This window comes from Salvelinus sp. IW2-2015, linkage group LG6.2 (assembly GCF_002910315.2).
Source record: "Salvelinus sp. IW2-2015 linkage group LG6.2, ASM291031v2, whole genome shotgun sequence".
NCBI lineage: Eukaryota > Metazoa > Chordata > Actinopteri > Salmoniformes > Salmonidae > Salvelinus > Salvelinus sp. IW2-2015.
The window spans coordinates 7,500,411-7,515,811 of NC_036846.1; the positions used below are offsets into that span (position 1 = coordinate 7,500,411).

The 15,401-nt window shown below is 44.9% G+C and overlaps 1 protein-coding gene across 6 annotated transcripts in view; it reads left to right on the forward strand.

Annotated features, from left to right (window-relative positions):
* The window catches only part of LOC111965760 (catenin delta-1), a 41,263-nt gene that overhangs the window by 20,675 nt on the left and 5,187 nt on the right, over positions 1–15,401 (forward strand). The window contains exons 3-22 of one of the 6 annotated variants that reach the window (XM_023990035.2): positions 615–764; positions 3,773–3,924; positions 5,779–5,847; positions 6,046–6,168; positions 6,275–6,537; positions 6,667–6,963; positions 7,058–7,292; positions 7,465–7,687; positions 8,219–8,414; positions 8,525–8,642; positions 8,743–8,899; positions 10,118–10,135; positions 10,574–10,642; positions 10,710–10,837; positions 10,970–11,120; positions 11,246–11,438; positions 11,565–11,764; positions 11,890–11,931; positions 12,021–12,097; positions 12,291–12,382. In XM_023990035.2, the coding sequence (XP_023845803.1) occupies positions 3,778–3,924; positions 5,779–5,847; positions 6,046–6,168; positions 6,275–6,537; positions 6,667–6,963; positions 7,058–7,292; positions 7,465–7,687; positions 8,219–8,414; positions 8,525–8,642; positions 8,743–8,899; positions 10,118–10,135; positions 10,574–10,642; positions 10,710–10,837; positions 10,970–11,120; positions 11,246–11,438; positions 11,565–11,764; positions 11,890–11,931; positions 12,021–12,097; positions 12,291–12,350 (2,766 nt within the window). In that variant the 5' untranslated portion in view covers positions 615–764; positions 3,773–3,777 and the 3' untranslated portion in view covers positions 12,351–12,382. The remainder of the gene's footprint in view (positions 1–614; positions 765–3,772; positions 3,925–5,778; positions 5,848–6,045; positions 6,169–6,274; positions 6,538–6,666; positions 6,964–7,057; positions 7,293–7,464; positions 7,688–8,218; positions 8,415–8,524; positions 8,643–8,742; positions 8,900–10,117; positions 10,136–10,573; positions 10,643–10,709; positions 10,838–10,969; positions 11,121–11,245; positions 11,439–11,564; positions 11,765–11,889; positions 11,932–12,020; positions 12,098–12,290; positions 12,383–15,401) is intronic. The other 5 variants (XM_023990037.2, XM_023990036.2, XM_023990038.2 and 2 more) reach the window with 5 other exon arrangements.

Below are 15,401 nucleotides of genomic sequence, written 5' to 3' on the forward strand. Positions count from 1 at the left end.
TGCTGTGTTGCACGTATAGCACAATTTTACGTGGCGTCATTACGTTATATAGGTATGCACGCCAACTTTGAATTTTTTTTCACATCGCTGTTAAACTAGACATTGGTCCAATACCGATGTTGGCATTTTTAGCTAATATCGGACGATATGTTCACAGATATAGTGTGCATTTTTTATATAAATATTAGTTCGCAATGTCAGTGGCATTGACWYAAAATACAGTAGAATAGAATAAAGCATATACATATGAGATGAATAAAGCAATATGTAAACATTATTAAAGTGACCAGTGATTCCAAGTCTATGTATATAGGGCAGCAGCCTCTAAGGTGCAGGGTTGAGTAACTGGGTGGTAGCTGGCTAGTGATGGTTATTTTAGTCTGATAGCCTTGATAACGCTGTTTTTCAGTCTCGGTGCAGCTTTGARGCACCTGTACTGACCTTGCCTTCTGGATGATAGCGGAGTGAACAGGAGTAAAAAAAGAAAAAAGATTCTCAGCAGCACTTGTGTTCAACTCTACATACTCAAGTGTTTAGCAATCATCTTCCTGCAGTCTTAAACGTTTAAATATGCATTTTCACTCTTTCCTTTGTTTCTCTGTCCCCCTCTGCAGTATCTTTTGCCTTATCCATCCTCCTCTTTCTGGGCCTTGTGGTTTGGCAAACTTAATCTACTCTACCCATGAGCTCCTGCAACTAGGGCTCAGCCTTTGACCTTGGCCTGACCTCTCACCTCTTCTCAAAATCCACGCCTCTTGGTGAAGGTTTGTATATCTCTGCTTTTTTGCTCTTCTATTTAGTGTTGCACAGAAATACTGAAGATTCTCTACTTTTTCGATACAAAAAAACCTCCTGTTTGTTACGTTCGGGTACTTCTGTCAAATGTGTTTCATGTGAGTCTGTTTCAGTGCAGCCCCTTTATAGCGCGAAGAGCAAAGTACCTGCTCCACTTACTCATTCATTGCTAGAGCTGTCTGGCCTGCTTTGTTAGCATCCCACGCATGCTGCACAGAAGTTAACACACTTGAATAATGCAACACGAAATGTTGAAAATGTTCATTACTGTTCGCAATACCACGTCCATACAGGCGAGAATACTTTACATAGAGATTTACCATTCAAATTATTACCATMGTTGTTTAGTAGTTTGTTTTTACCAGAGTCAAATTGATTATGATTGTATAATTGATTCATTAATGCATACGTGGCTGTCTTTTTAAACTATTGACTTAACATTTTTCAATTGTGATGATATTGAACTCAAAAGATGCCCAGTGATTGAACAGAGCAGTAGCTGAGTTTCTCTCTGGCTCAAGTGCTATTCTGTGACTGGCTCATACATTGTTTTGGAATCACGTATAGTGATGGTATCGCGTGTAGTGATAAACCTGGTATTGAAGTTAGTTCTGTTATCGTGACTACATAGTTACCTTTGATAGCTGGTCAAACCTTAGGGATTTCATGAGATTTGAGGCTTCCTGCTCTTTGCTTTAGTGCTTTTCATACTACTATGGAGGGTGTGTGTGTGGGGTTCTCTTTAGTGTGTGTGTGTAACGTGGCTCTCTCAGTAGAGTGTAGGAAAATCTGTATACTGCCCAAACATATCTTCATACCGTCCTTCTCTCATCCCGGAAGTTACAGTATTACTGGCTTAGTACTCGAGGGGGTGCCAAAAAACACTGGGTGTCTATTACAGAATGCTAACAAAATGACCACAAGTAGTAGTGAATTTCCATGGAGGCTACTAGCTAAATATGGTAATGAGTACAAATTAAAATAAACTGAAGTGAAATATATATATATATATATATATATATGTATGTGTAGGAGCTACCGAATGTAATTATTGTGAGTTTACAAGGACTATTACAAGCGAATGTAAAAAAATAAATAATAATATTTAAAAATAAAAAATGTACGCATACGTGTCTGAAGGAGCAGCATGTGTACACGCGGTCTGTCTGGAGTCGCTAGGGTAACAGACCTGCCTGCTCAAAAGAAAATCAAGATATCAGTGGCAGATGTACAAATAACTCATCCAAAGGGCTTTGACTTCTCAAACACGYCAGAAAGCTAGCACACTATGATGACCCGTCACCTTATTAATTAATGCACTTAATTAGATAAGAGCAAGTTAAACTTAGAGGTCGAGTTAACGCCGAACTCTGTGTTTTTCACACAGGAAAAAGGAATGCTTAAGAAATATCTTGCTGCGTTTTTGTAAACGCAGATCTAAAATGCTTATTTTAATTTGTGTTCGGCATCACTCATTTTGTGCTTCAGTTGCACTTCTCTACTCGGATGAGAATTCACCGGCATTCTATCAGCGGAATTTCTCTGACTGTGTAGCTTCTTTTGTCGGTGTAGCCAGCCTGCTTTTCACCAGTAAAATACAAGATTCATTTTAAGTATGACATTAGAATATAGCCAGCTATATTTCCTATGATAAACATTAGAAATATGGCCATGCATAGTTTTTGCTAAAAAGACCTTTGCTTTTTCATTGTAAGCTCATTTACTTGTGTGACTACCAGCCAAATAGTTGCACTTCTGTTGTCCTCTGAAAATGAAGCTATTTTCTGCCGACTGTGTTGCACTAATGTATTTCCTGCGAAGGAAAACTATAGTTGCCCGTCCCGTCCCTGATCACTTTATTGAAGCATAACACTGAATTTCAATAGAAAATGTGACCCTTGTCAGTACACAGCTTGACTCAACTGCTTCCGCTTTTCCCCGTTGTGCTATTTACAAACAAACGRGTGACTGTTCTGGGGAACTACGGTAAGCTTCATAATGTGACAGGTGACATGAAGAACGCAATCTGCTTTATCTCCTAACCAACTGCACAATTTGACTGCACGTATTTACTTTAAAAGTATTTACAAATATAAAAATGCATTGAGAAACTTTAAAGAAATAGTTTTGACGGTATTGAAAAATACCCCGGTATACTGCCCAAGCCTTGTAGTGTGTATAGAACAGTGTGTGTGTGCTCTCTCTGTAGAGTGTTATGGACAGTGGGTCGGTGTGTGTGTGTGGTGTGTGCTCTCTCTGTAGAGTGTATAGAACAGTGTGTGTGTGCTCTCTCTGTAGAGTGTATGGAGCATGGTGTGTGTGTGTGCTCTCTCTGTAGAGTGTATGGAGCAGTGTGTGTGTGTGTGTGTGTGTGTGCTCTCTCTGTAGAGTGTATGGAAACAGTGTGTGTGTGCTCTCTCTGTAGAGTGTATGGAACAGTGTGTGTGTCTCTCTCTGTAGAGTTTATGGAACAGTGTGTGTGTGTGCTCTCTCTGTAGAGTGTATGGAACAGTGTGTGTGTGCTCTCTCTGTAGAGTGTATGGAACAGTGTGTGTGTGTGCTCTCTCTGTAGAGTGTATGGAACAGTGTGTGTGTGTGCTCTCTCTGTAGAGTGTATGAACAGTGTGTGTGTGTGCTCTCTCTGTAGAGTGTATGGAACAGTGTGTGTGTGCTCTCTCTGTAGAGTGTATGGAACAGTGTGTGTGTGCTCTCTCTGTAGAGTGTATGGAACAGTGTGTGTGTGTGCTCTCTCTGTAGAGTGTATGGACAGTGTGTGTGTGTGTGCTCTCTCTGTAGAGTGTATGGACAGTGTGTGTGTGTGTGTGCTCTCTTCTGTAGAGTGTATGGAACAGTGGTGTGTGTGCTCTTCTCTGTAGAGTGTATGGAACAGTGGTGTGCTCTCTCTGTAGAGTGTATGGAACAGTGTGTGTGCTCTCTCTGTAGAGTGTATGGAACAGTGTGTGTGCTCTCTCTGTAGAGTGTATGGAACAGTGCGAGAGCGCTGCGGCTCTCCTGGAGTCGGTGAGAGAGCAGGAGGTGCAGTTTGAACAGCTGACCAGAGCGCTGGAGGAGGAGAGGAGGAGAGTGAGCCTGCTCAGCCCCCCGTCCCGCCCCCTCCCCCACACACAGGTAAAAGCCCAGACCCCATCCACGTCTCCCCAGGGGAGATTGCCTAGGGCTGTTTCTAGATGCCGGCGGAAAGACCAGTCATCCCTCATCTTTCCTTCTATCCAGCCCTCCATCATCCAGTGATTGCTGTTATCACCCTCCATCCATCGCATCCAACCCCATAATCCATCCCTCCGTACCTCCACTGGTGCCGTGAATTGTGTGGTATCTGAGCGTTGCATTTCAGCCCTTATCCTTTAACACACTACTGTGTGTGTTTACATATCTCTACAGCTTTAACAGGCCATGCGTTTTCCATCACGTACCTCTGCATAACGCCGTCACTCARCACCACACTTACTGCACCCCCACACATTCACACAAAACCTGCATACCACCCTTGCATACCTTTGCAGGCCTCTGTCATGTAATTACAGCTATTCTCATCTTTGCCCCAGCATGTTGTGGTCAAAACTGCACCTGAAATGCTGCAGTCAGTTCTCATGCATGCAGCCTCATACTACCACTAAGATCATCATTCTAAACGATACACCGTATCAACTAAAAGAGGAACTGCTTCAAGAACTCATAATATAATTATGTCCTATGTTATGTAATCATGTGTTTGTCCACAGCAGTGAAGTCGCTACGCGTTATCATGAATTTAGAGCCATGATGGGACGTGGAGAAGTCCTCTTTTTTTACTGTGTAAACACAGGCTGATTGGGAAGGTGAAGGGGTTGCCTTTTTGACTTTTTTTAATCATCCTAGCAGGGCTAATTGGTTTAAGGTTGTCCCGTCATTCTCTACCATGCTTAGTCAGTGTGTTAAGCAATGTTTCATGACTGTCACTGGGTGGGTGTTGCCTCTCACGGTTCAGGTGTCTTTGTTTATCTAATTTGACTTCCAAGTTTAAGTATAATTCCACGTTTAGACAAAAACATGGTGCTTAACACATATCCTGTTAACATAACAGCTTTAGAATGTGAAGGGAAATATGCATTTCCTCCTGTAACAGTGGATGAACAGGCCTGACCCCTTGAGGACAGAGTAGGCACTACACACAGCCACACTGCTATAGCACAGATTGAACAATGAGCCAGATATTTAATCGGATGTATAAATGTGAAGCATCCTCTTGGCGTTTCGACTCACTACCAAATAAGGTGGTGAGGGGAAGCCCAGTGGCCGGCAGTGGGATGGAGCAAGATGGATTTTGGCCGGCATTTTGCTAATTTTCTCTTTGAAACTTGACCTCCCTATAGTTTTCTGTTTCCAAAACTAGCATCTGTTTCAAACAGTTGACTAAGTTTGAGTGCAAGGGAGAATTGAGTTATTGCACAAGCACACTTCACAGAGTAGGTGTTGTCCAACAGAAATATGCAAATACATGCTAGAACGAGCCAATAGGATCTCACTAGCTTGTGCTTGGCTCTGCCCAACTCCTTACCTACTGATTAATTTGCTCCCATTGGAAACGACACTGGGGTCTATCTTGGGATAGTTATAAAAAAAAAWGTGAGTCTGACCTACAGCCATGGACCCACCTTTTTTTTGTCCTCCACCCATCTATCCATCCTTCATTGAAGTGGTCTAACATGAAATGAGTGGTGAAAGAAGAAATMGTTTGGTCATTGATTACCTCAAAGGGAGAAGGAAAGAGAGGATACATTTTCAAAGTATTCAATTGTGGCCGATGACTGAGGTATTGAGAGAACAGGGTCTCTTTGGTTGTCATGACGCCAGCAGTGTTCGAGTGATTGTAGGGAGATGTTGTAGCCTAGACTACAACCCAGTTGGATCCTCTATAATGTCTCTAAAGACGCCTGTGGATATGAGTTCTCTTGGTTGACTGTTTCTCTCTCTCCTCCTCAGAACGGGCGTCTGGGGGATGCAGACATAGAACGACTGAAACTGAGTGAGGGATACATTAACGGGACACAGGTCTGTGTGTGATGCTCTGTGTGTGATGCTCTGTGTGTGATGCTCTGTGTGTGATGCTCTGTGTGTGATGCTCTGTGTGTGATGCTCTGTGTGTGANATGCTCTGTGTGTGATGCTCTGTGTGTGATGCTCTGTGTGTGATGCTCTGTGTGTGATGCTCTGTGTGTGATGCTCTGTGTGTGATGCTCTGTGTTAACAGTACAGGATGGTGGACCCAGCACATGGCGCTCTAGATGAGAGCTACACACCAGAAGGTGATTCCCAGGAAGTACACTCTGCCTTCTCAGACGATGGATCCAATGGGCGGCGTGCAGGGAACGCGGTATAAACACACACTTTGTACTGTAACTGAAAATAATTTCCTCCATGGATGACAAACGATTATCTACAACTTCCTGTCTCATGGTGATGTACTTCCTCTTCTGCAGATGAAGGTGATCACCTCACGTACTGTCCTGCCCTCTGATTCGATGTCCATTGACGGGGGAGTGTCTGTCTCGGGCATGGGCGGTTACAGTGCCACTCTGGACCATTCCTACAGGCAGGGTGGAGGGGGGGACTACCCCACAGCCACGGTCCCCAGGAACTACCACTACGGTCCCGCGGGGGGTTATGACGACTACAGGGGTGCCCCGCCTTCTGAGGCCTATGCTAGCCTGAGCAGAGGCACACGCATGGACGACCGCTACAGGTCAGACCACTGCCACTGTCATTAAAGTTTGTGAAAARGCCAAAAAGCACTGTAAAGAAAGAAAAATGCTAGTATTTCTTTGTGAAGATTTCCTATCTTTGGTATAATTGTTCTTCTGTCTCTCTCCAGACCTGCAGATGGGTACAGGACCCTTGACTCTGGGTACCGTGCCCCCAGTAGACAGCAGCTGGACCCCTACGCAGCCCAGCCCCAGGTGGGGCGAGGGGTGAGTGGCATGGGAAGTGCCCTGGAGATGGGGGGCAGGCGCTACGCCCACCAGGGCCACTATGGCATGGAGGATGACCAGAGGAGTCTGGGATATGATGATGTGGAGTACAGTATGGCTCCTCCCACCATGCATCCAGGATACGGCACTATGCCACGACTAGGCCCAGGCCCAGGAGGACTGGACAGACGCAGGCTCAGGTAGACACACACCACTCGGATATGTATGTACAACACACACACACACACACACACACCAATTAATTCGCGTCTGATTTGTCCAATTGTCCCTTAGGAGTTGTGAGGACACTTTGGAAGGGGACATGGGAGGAGTRGACCCCTACACCTGGGGCCTCAACATGGAGAGAGGAAGTATGGCGTCATTGGACAGCACCCTGAGGAAGGGTCCGCCCACATCCTGGAGACAGCCGGAGCTCCCTGAGGTCATCGCCATGTTGAACTACAGGCTGGACCCGGTCAAAACCAATGCTGCTGCCTTCCTCCAGCACCTCACCTTCAAGAACGACAAGGTAACACACACACACATACACACACACACACACACACACACACACACACACACAAACCTTGTATACCAGCAAACACACAGATTTCTATTGAAATTATGGATATTACAAGTGTTAAAGTACTGCTGTCAGTTTTTTAGGATGGGTTTGGTGTGTGACCATGTTGGTTATGTAGGTGAAATCGGAGGTGCGTCGTTTAAAGGGGATCCCTTCTCTGGTCTCGTTGCTGGACAACCCCAAGAGGGATGTACACCACTCGGCCTGCGGGGCCCTCAAGAACATCTCGTACGGACCAGACCACGACAACAAGATCGCCATCAAGAACTGTGACGGCATCCCCGCCTTAGTCCGGCTACTGAGGAAGGCCAGAGACCAAGACCTCACTGACACCATTACAGGTAATACTACTGTTCAGTCCCTCCAAGATTTCGAAGGGATTTTTTTGTGCTGTATGCTGGCAAAAATGCTTGATTTTGCTCCGGCAATTCTGTAATTTTGCATAGCAATATGCAATGATTTTTACCAATTTGTCGCGGAAATGCACAGACGGCAAAGTTTGACGTGTGGTTTGATTGAACCATATGCGGCGATTTTGCGGTGAAGTTGAGATTACGAGTACTCTTTGTGTACTGCGGTGATGGCTCCGTTTTATGTGTTAATATTGAGATTTTACGTTTTTTTTGTGGAAATAGCCCTCATAATATGCAGGAATTTGATTTTGCCCCAAAATTGTAATCATGGAATTTTGGAGGGACTGACTGTTATAACTACTCTATTACAGTACTAGTTATGGGACAGTAAAACATTACTGTGTAGTATTCCTACTATACTTCAGCCTTATCACCTCTACTATAATTCCTTATTATTGGTCCCAATCAGAGAACTGAGAGTCATGAAGATGATGGACTCATCTCCCTCTTCTTCCTCAGGCACATTGTGGAACCTATCGTCTCACGACTTGGTGAAGATGGAGATCGTGGACCACGCGTTACACGCCCTCTCAGACGAGGTGATGGTAGCTCACTCGGGCTGGGAGAGAGGGAACGAGGCAGGAGGAGAGGAGAACCTCAAACCACGACACCTGGAGTGGGAGACGTCCCTCACCAACACAGCTGGCTGTCTGAGGTACGTGGAGGGAGAGGAAGCGGACAGCAGGAGATGAACGGACAAAGGGAGTATGTATTGGGGATGTTGAACCCTAAACATTGTAACTATATATTTTTTGTTTTGTTCAGAAACGTGAGCTCAGAACGTAGTGAGGCCAGGCGGAAGCTGAGAGAGTGTGCAGGATTGGTGGACTCACTGATGTACATTGTCCAATCACAGATCAACCGCAAAGATGTGGACAACAAGGTGTTTAACTCAACCCCATAGCTTCTAATCGATTGCTGATGAATTTTACTTACTTGAGTAATGACCCTTTATAACCTCCCGTCTCCCTGTCTCTGTGCAGTTGGTGGAGAACAGTGTTTGTCTGCTGAGGAATCTGTCCTATCAGGTTCACCGAGAGGTTCCCGGCTGCGAGCGCTACCAGGAGGCCGCACCCCTAAACCAGGGCCCCACCCCCGGCTCCAACAAGGCCGGCTGCTTCGGCTCACGGAAGGGCAAAGGTCAGTAACCGGTCTGTAACCCCAAAAGGTTGATGTCCGCGCCCCCCCGGAAATCTTATTAGCAAAATAAACATATCTGTTTAAGCTAGAGATCTGTTTTTTCCCATTGGATGCATCTCAATCAGCGCTAGAGCTTGTCAGACCATAAGTCATCCTGAAAATCGSTCTTTTCATAAAGTCGTCTGTAGCGTCCAAACCCCACACGCGTCTTGGGACTCGTCTGAAGTCAGTCMGTACAGAAGATCTGTCAAATTCTGTCTGTAGCGTCCAACAGTTTAAAGGTGAGACTCATGAAAATGTTGGTGGTTTTGCTCTAGGATGCCCACAGGCCTCGAGACTTGTCTGAAGGCCCCCAGTACCACTCAAAAATGGATGTGAGTGTATATGGAGACTGTTTCATGACAAAAATAAGGGTTTAAATACACTTTTTCATGGTTKGGGTTAGGCCCCTTCGTTCCAGTGAAGGGAAATCTTAACGATACAGCATACGATATTCTAGACGATTCTGTGCTTCCAACTTTGTGGCTACAATTTGGGGAAMGCCCCTTCCTGTTTCAGCATGACAATACCCCCGTGCACAAAGCGAGGTCAGTGCTGAAGTGGTTTGTCGATCTGTGTGGAACAACTTGACTGGCCTGCACAGAGCCCTGACCTCAACTCCATCAAACYCRTTTGAGATTAATTGGAATGCCGACTGGGAGCCAGGCCTAATCGCCCAACATCAGTGCCCGACCTCACTAATGCTCTTGTGGCTGAATTGAAGCAAGACCCCGCAGTAATGTTCCAACATCTCGTGGAAAGCCTTCCCAGAAGAGTAAAGGGGGGACCAACTCCATATTAATGCCCATGATTTTGGACTGAGATGTTCGACGAGCAGGGCGTAAACTCTTATGGGTTAAAGGTCATAGTTCACTGTGTGTTCTCTGTGGCTAGAGGTAGAAAGTTTCCCTTAACTCCAGATCTAGGATCAGATCACCCTCTCCCCAGTCCTTACTCATTAAAAGGGCTGTGAGATTTAGACTGACCTTAGATCTGTGGTTAGTGGAAACATAATCCTACTTTGTGTGTGATGATAGGGTGCCATGGGCTGGGGTTTGCTCTTGTGGTTCTGATGGGTTTGTGCTTGTTGGTGGCTGGGTTACTATTTCAGTTTTTCACTCTCTCCTTCCCTCCCTCTGTCCTCCACCCATCCTCTTTTTGTGTTCCTGTCCTGTTTAGATGAGTGGTTTTCCAAAGGTAAGATTCTTTTCAGCTGCGTTTATGCAGGTTGCCCGATTCTGATKTTGTTTTTCACTAATTGGTCTTTTGACCAATCAGATCAGCGCTGAAAAATATCTGATGTGATTCGTCAAAAATATCAGAATTGGGCTGCRGTAAARGCAGCCGGCTTGGTGTTGTATTGTACTGTGGCTAAATAAGGGCTTTTCCTAACGCTGGCTGGTCTTAACATTGCCTTTACTGTAAATGGGACGTGACAAACGGAGTGCATGCTGTTCAACTAGTGCATGATACCATGATGTCTTTCTGAGGAGACTGCATCTATTAAAGGGCTGAGGTGGAACAGATTCAGATGCGCATAACATGTATTTATTTATTTTACATCTACCTCAATCAGAATGAGCTCCAGATCGTTTTGTCCTCTCCTCATCCCCACTCATCATCCTCTCTCTCCAGGTAAGAAGGATGCGGATGACGGGAGTGTGGACCAGGTTGATATTCCGAAGAGGACGATGCCTGCCAAAGGTAAGTCAAAACACCATACGAAAACAGTGGACACAGAATCAGTTACTGAAATCRCTCTTCCTACCAGGCTATGAGCTGTTGTTCCAGCCAGAGGTGGTGCGTGTGTACACGTCGCTGCTGAGAGAGAGCCAGAACCCCTCAGTGCTGGAGGCCGCAGCCGGGGCTGTACAGAACCTGTGTGCCGGACGCTGGACTGTGAGTGGACAGCCTCTCACCTCTCACCTTTACCTGAATCTCCTTGTCTTGCCTATCATTTTCTGATCCATAGCATTACCCCAATGGCGTTGGTCGCAGATTACTCCCTCTCCCTCCCTCTCTGTCCCTCAGTATGGTCGCTATATCCGGGCCACGGTGCGTCTGGAGAAGGGCCTGCCCATGATGGCAGAGCTGCTGGCTCATGGGAACGACCGCGTGGTCAGAGCCATGTCGGGAGCCCTGAGGAACTTGGCCATCGACAACCGCAACCGCGAGCTGCTCGGTAAGTTGGTGTATCAGATATCGTATGTTATGACAATTTCATGAGGAAATACGTTTTTCATCAGCAGATAGATTAATTTTTTTTGCCCAGATACACTAAAGAGTGGATGTATTGTCCTCCCATAGGTAAGCACGCTGTGCCCCACCTGGTGGCAGACCTGCCGGGTGGCCAGAGCCAGTCGGRACGACCTCTGTCTGAGGAGACGGTGGTGTCTGTACTGAGCACGCTCACTGAGGTGCTGGGCAACAGCCTGGAGGCCGCCAAGACCCTCAGGGCCTCCCAAGGCATCGAGAGACTGGTACTCATCAACAAGGATGGGTGAGAGTGTGTTTGCGTGTGGAACTGAACTGCTCATTAACAAGTTATTTTGTTGCCGTTTGTGACTGATAGGTCAGTGTTCATACAGTACATGTCTAACGGAGTGTATGTCTATTGGTCCTGCAGTAAGCGGTCTGAGCGGGAGGTGCGTGGGGCAGGCCAGGTGTTACAGCTGGTGTGGGGGCACAAGGATCTGCGGCGCCCCCTGGAGAAGGATGGTTGGAAGAAGACCGACTTCATGGTGAACCTCAACCCCACCGCCAACGGCCCCTCTACACGCACCAATGGGACCTATGAGGACACTACCATGCCACTGCTAGACAGAGGTGACTCTTGGAATAGAGTTGTATTTGCATCAGACTTGCACCTTAACAGCAAGTTAAAGCTAGACATAAACCGTAGGAACTTCAGGGAAGCAAACAGAATGTAATGGCTTTTGTTTGTTCGACAGGGGAGAAGAGGGACATGATTCCACTGAATGACCTAGGGCCTGGTGAGTATCCAAAAAAAAACTCACAAAGCTAAGCCCAGCTAATACATTATTTTTATCAGGGATTTATGCTCTTCCTCCCTACATCTTAGAAGCCTACTCTACACTGGACCAGATGGAGAGGAGACACACTCTGGACAACTCCCTCAAAGCCACAGACACTTTACAGGTAAGACACACCCCTGCCCTGTACACATTGTTTCTTTAACTTAAACACACATGCCTTTTAACCCGTTCTCTCTCCTTCACACCTTTTTAAAACGTCTCTATTTTCTTTTGGTTGACGACCACCGTCTCTACTCACGGTATATTTCTCACTTTCACAATCTCCCYCTCTTTCTGTCTTTCTCATTCTGTCTCAGCGTGGGGTGTATGGAGGCAGAAAGGGTTCACTGCCTCTGTTGGACTCCTACGATGGTTAGCCCCCCTCTCCCCCTCTGCATGTAACAGCATGGTACGTTTCACCTCTTGTCCTGCATGGACTCTGTCCTTTGTCTTTTTTGTCTCTGATACCTATTACCTATCTCTGCTGTAACACTGTGTCAATATTGTGTTATTTCAGTACCTTGGTTTTGTAGACCGTATAGTGTGCAGTGAAAACTGATTGAAGTTCAGCGGTATGAATACTCTAGTAATATACAATACCATCAGTGTTTCCCCTAGTTTAAAAATGGTTTAATTCTCTAATTGTAAACATTTTCCCATGGCGCTGAGAGAGAATATTGCTGTGTGAAAGTTAATTTCCTATTTCCAATTCTACACATTTTGCCATGGCCATTTGTGTTCTTATGCTCAAACATAACAAAAGRAATGGGCATGTGCCCTGTCAGTAATCCAGCAATGCCAAAACAATATCCCTGACCTCTACCCCATCGAGCACCTTTTGGATGAATTGGAACGCCGACTGCGAGCCAGGCCTAATCGCCCATCATTGCCCGATTTTCCCTAATGGTCATGTGGCTGAATGGAAGCAAGTCCCTGCAGCAATGTTCCAACATTTAGTGGAAAGCCTTCCCAGAAGGGTGCAGGCTGTTATAGCATCAAGGGGGACCAACTCCATATTAATGCCCATGATTTTGGAATGAAATGTTCGACGAGCAGGTGTCCACATATATATATATATCTCACACATACACACACACACACACAGTTCAAGTCGGAAGTTTACATACACTTAGGTTGGAGGCTAACTCGTTTTTCAACCACTCCACAAATTTCTTGTTAACAAGCTATAGTTTCGGCAAGTAGGTTAGTGCATGCACTTCGTGCATGACACAAGTCATTTTTCCAACAATTGTTTACTGACAGATTGTTTCACTTATAATTCACTATCACAATTCCAGTGGGTCAGAAGTGTACATATACACTAAGTTGACTGTGCCTTGAAACAGCTTGGAAAATTCCAGAAAATTATGTCATTTCTTTAGAAGCTTCTGATAGGATAATTGACATCATTTGAGTCAATTGGAGGTGTACCTGTGGACGTACCTTCAAACTCAGTGCCTCTTTGCTTGACATCATGGGAAAATCTAAAGAAATCAGCCAAGACCTCAGGAGCAATTTCCAAATGCCTGAAGGTACCACSTTCATCTGTACAAACAATAGTACGCAAATATAAACACCATGGGACCACACAGCCATCATACCGCTCAGGAAGTAGACGTGTTCTGTCTCCCAGAGATGAATGTGCAAATTTAATCCCAGAACAACAGCAAAGGACCTTGTGAAGATGCTTGATGAAACGGGTACAAATGTATCTGTATCCACAGTAAAACAAGTCCTATATCGACATAACCTGAAAGGCCGCTCAGCAAGGAAGAAGCCACAAAAAAGCCAGACTACGGTTTGCATCTGCATTTAAGATCGTACTTTTTGGAGAAATGTCCTCTGGTCTGATGAAACAAAAATGGAACTGTTTGGCCATAATGACCATCGTATCGTTATGTTTGGAGGAAAAAGGGTGAGGCTTGCAAGCCGAAGAACACCCTCCCAACTGTGAAGCACGGGGGTGGCAGCATCATGTTGTGGGGGTGCTTTGCTGCAGGAYGGACTGGTGTACTTCACAAAATGGATGGCATCATGAGGAGGGATGTGGATATATTGAAGCAACATCAAGACATCAGTCAGGAAGTTCAAGCTTGGTCGCAAATGGGTCTTCCAAATGGACAAATGACCCCAAGCACACTTCCAAAGTTGTGGCAAAATGGCTTAAGGACAACAAAGTCAAGTTATTGGAATGGCAATCACAAAGCCCTGATCTCAATCCTATAAAAAATGTGGGCAGAACTGAAAAAGCGTGTGCGAGCATGGAGGGCTACAAACCTGACTCAGTTACGCTAGCTCGGTCAGGAGGAATGGGCCAAATTCACCCAACTTATTGTGGAAGGCTACCCAAAATGTTTAACTTGGGTCAAACAATTTAAAGGCAATGCTACCAAATACTATTTGAGTATATGTAAACTTCTGACCCACTGGGGATGTGATGAAAGAAATAAAAGCTGAAATAAATCATTCTCTCTACTATTATTCTGACATTTCACATTCTTAAAATTAAGTGGTGATCCTAACTGACCTAAGACAGGGAATTTTTACTAGGATTAAATGTCAGGAATTGTGTGAAACCGAGTTTAAATGTATTTGGCTAAGCTGTATGTWAACTTCCGACTTCAACTGTACATGCATACAGTGGCAAGAAAATTTGTGAACCCTTTGGAAATACCTGATTTTCTGCATAAATTGGTCATAAATGTATCTGCTCTTCATCTAGGTCACAACAATAGACAGTCTGCTTAAATTAACTCATGAACATGAAGGCTTTTAGAGATACTTTTGTAACCCTTTCCAGCTTTATGTAAGTCAACAATTCTTAATCTTAGGTCTTCTGAGATRTCTTTTGATCGAGGCATGGTTCACATCAGCCAATGCTTCTTGTGAATAGCAAACTCCAATTGTGAGGTTTTTTTATAGGGCAGGGCAGCTCTAAACGTCTCCAATTTAGCTTTTGGAGAAGTCATTAGCCTAGGGGTTTACATACTTTTCCCAACCTACACTGTGAATGTTTAAATTATGTATTCAATAGACAAGACAAATGCAATCATTTGTGTTATTAGTTTAAGCACACTGTCTATTGTTGTGACTTAGATAATCACAGATCAAATTTGATGACCAATTTAGGCAGAAATCCAGGTAATTCCAAAGGGTTCACATACTTTTTCTTGTCACTGTAGATATTACACACACACACACACACACGTTGAACAAAAATATAACGTAAGGTTTAAAGTGTTGGTTTCATAAGCTGAAATACAAGATCCCTAAAATTTTCCAAATACACAAAAATAYATTCTCTCAAATTTGGTGCACAAATGTTTACTTCCCTATTAGTGAGCATTTCTCATTTGCCATGATAATCCATCCACCTGACAGGTGTGGCATATCAAGAAGCTGACTAAACCGCATGATCATTACACAGG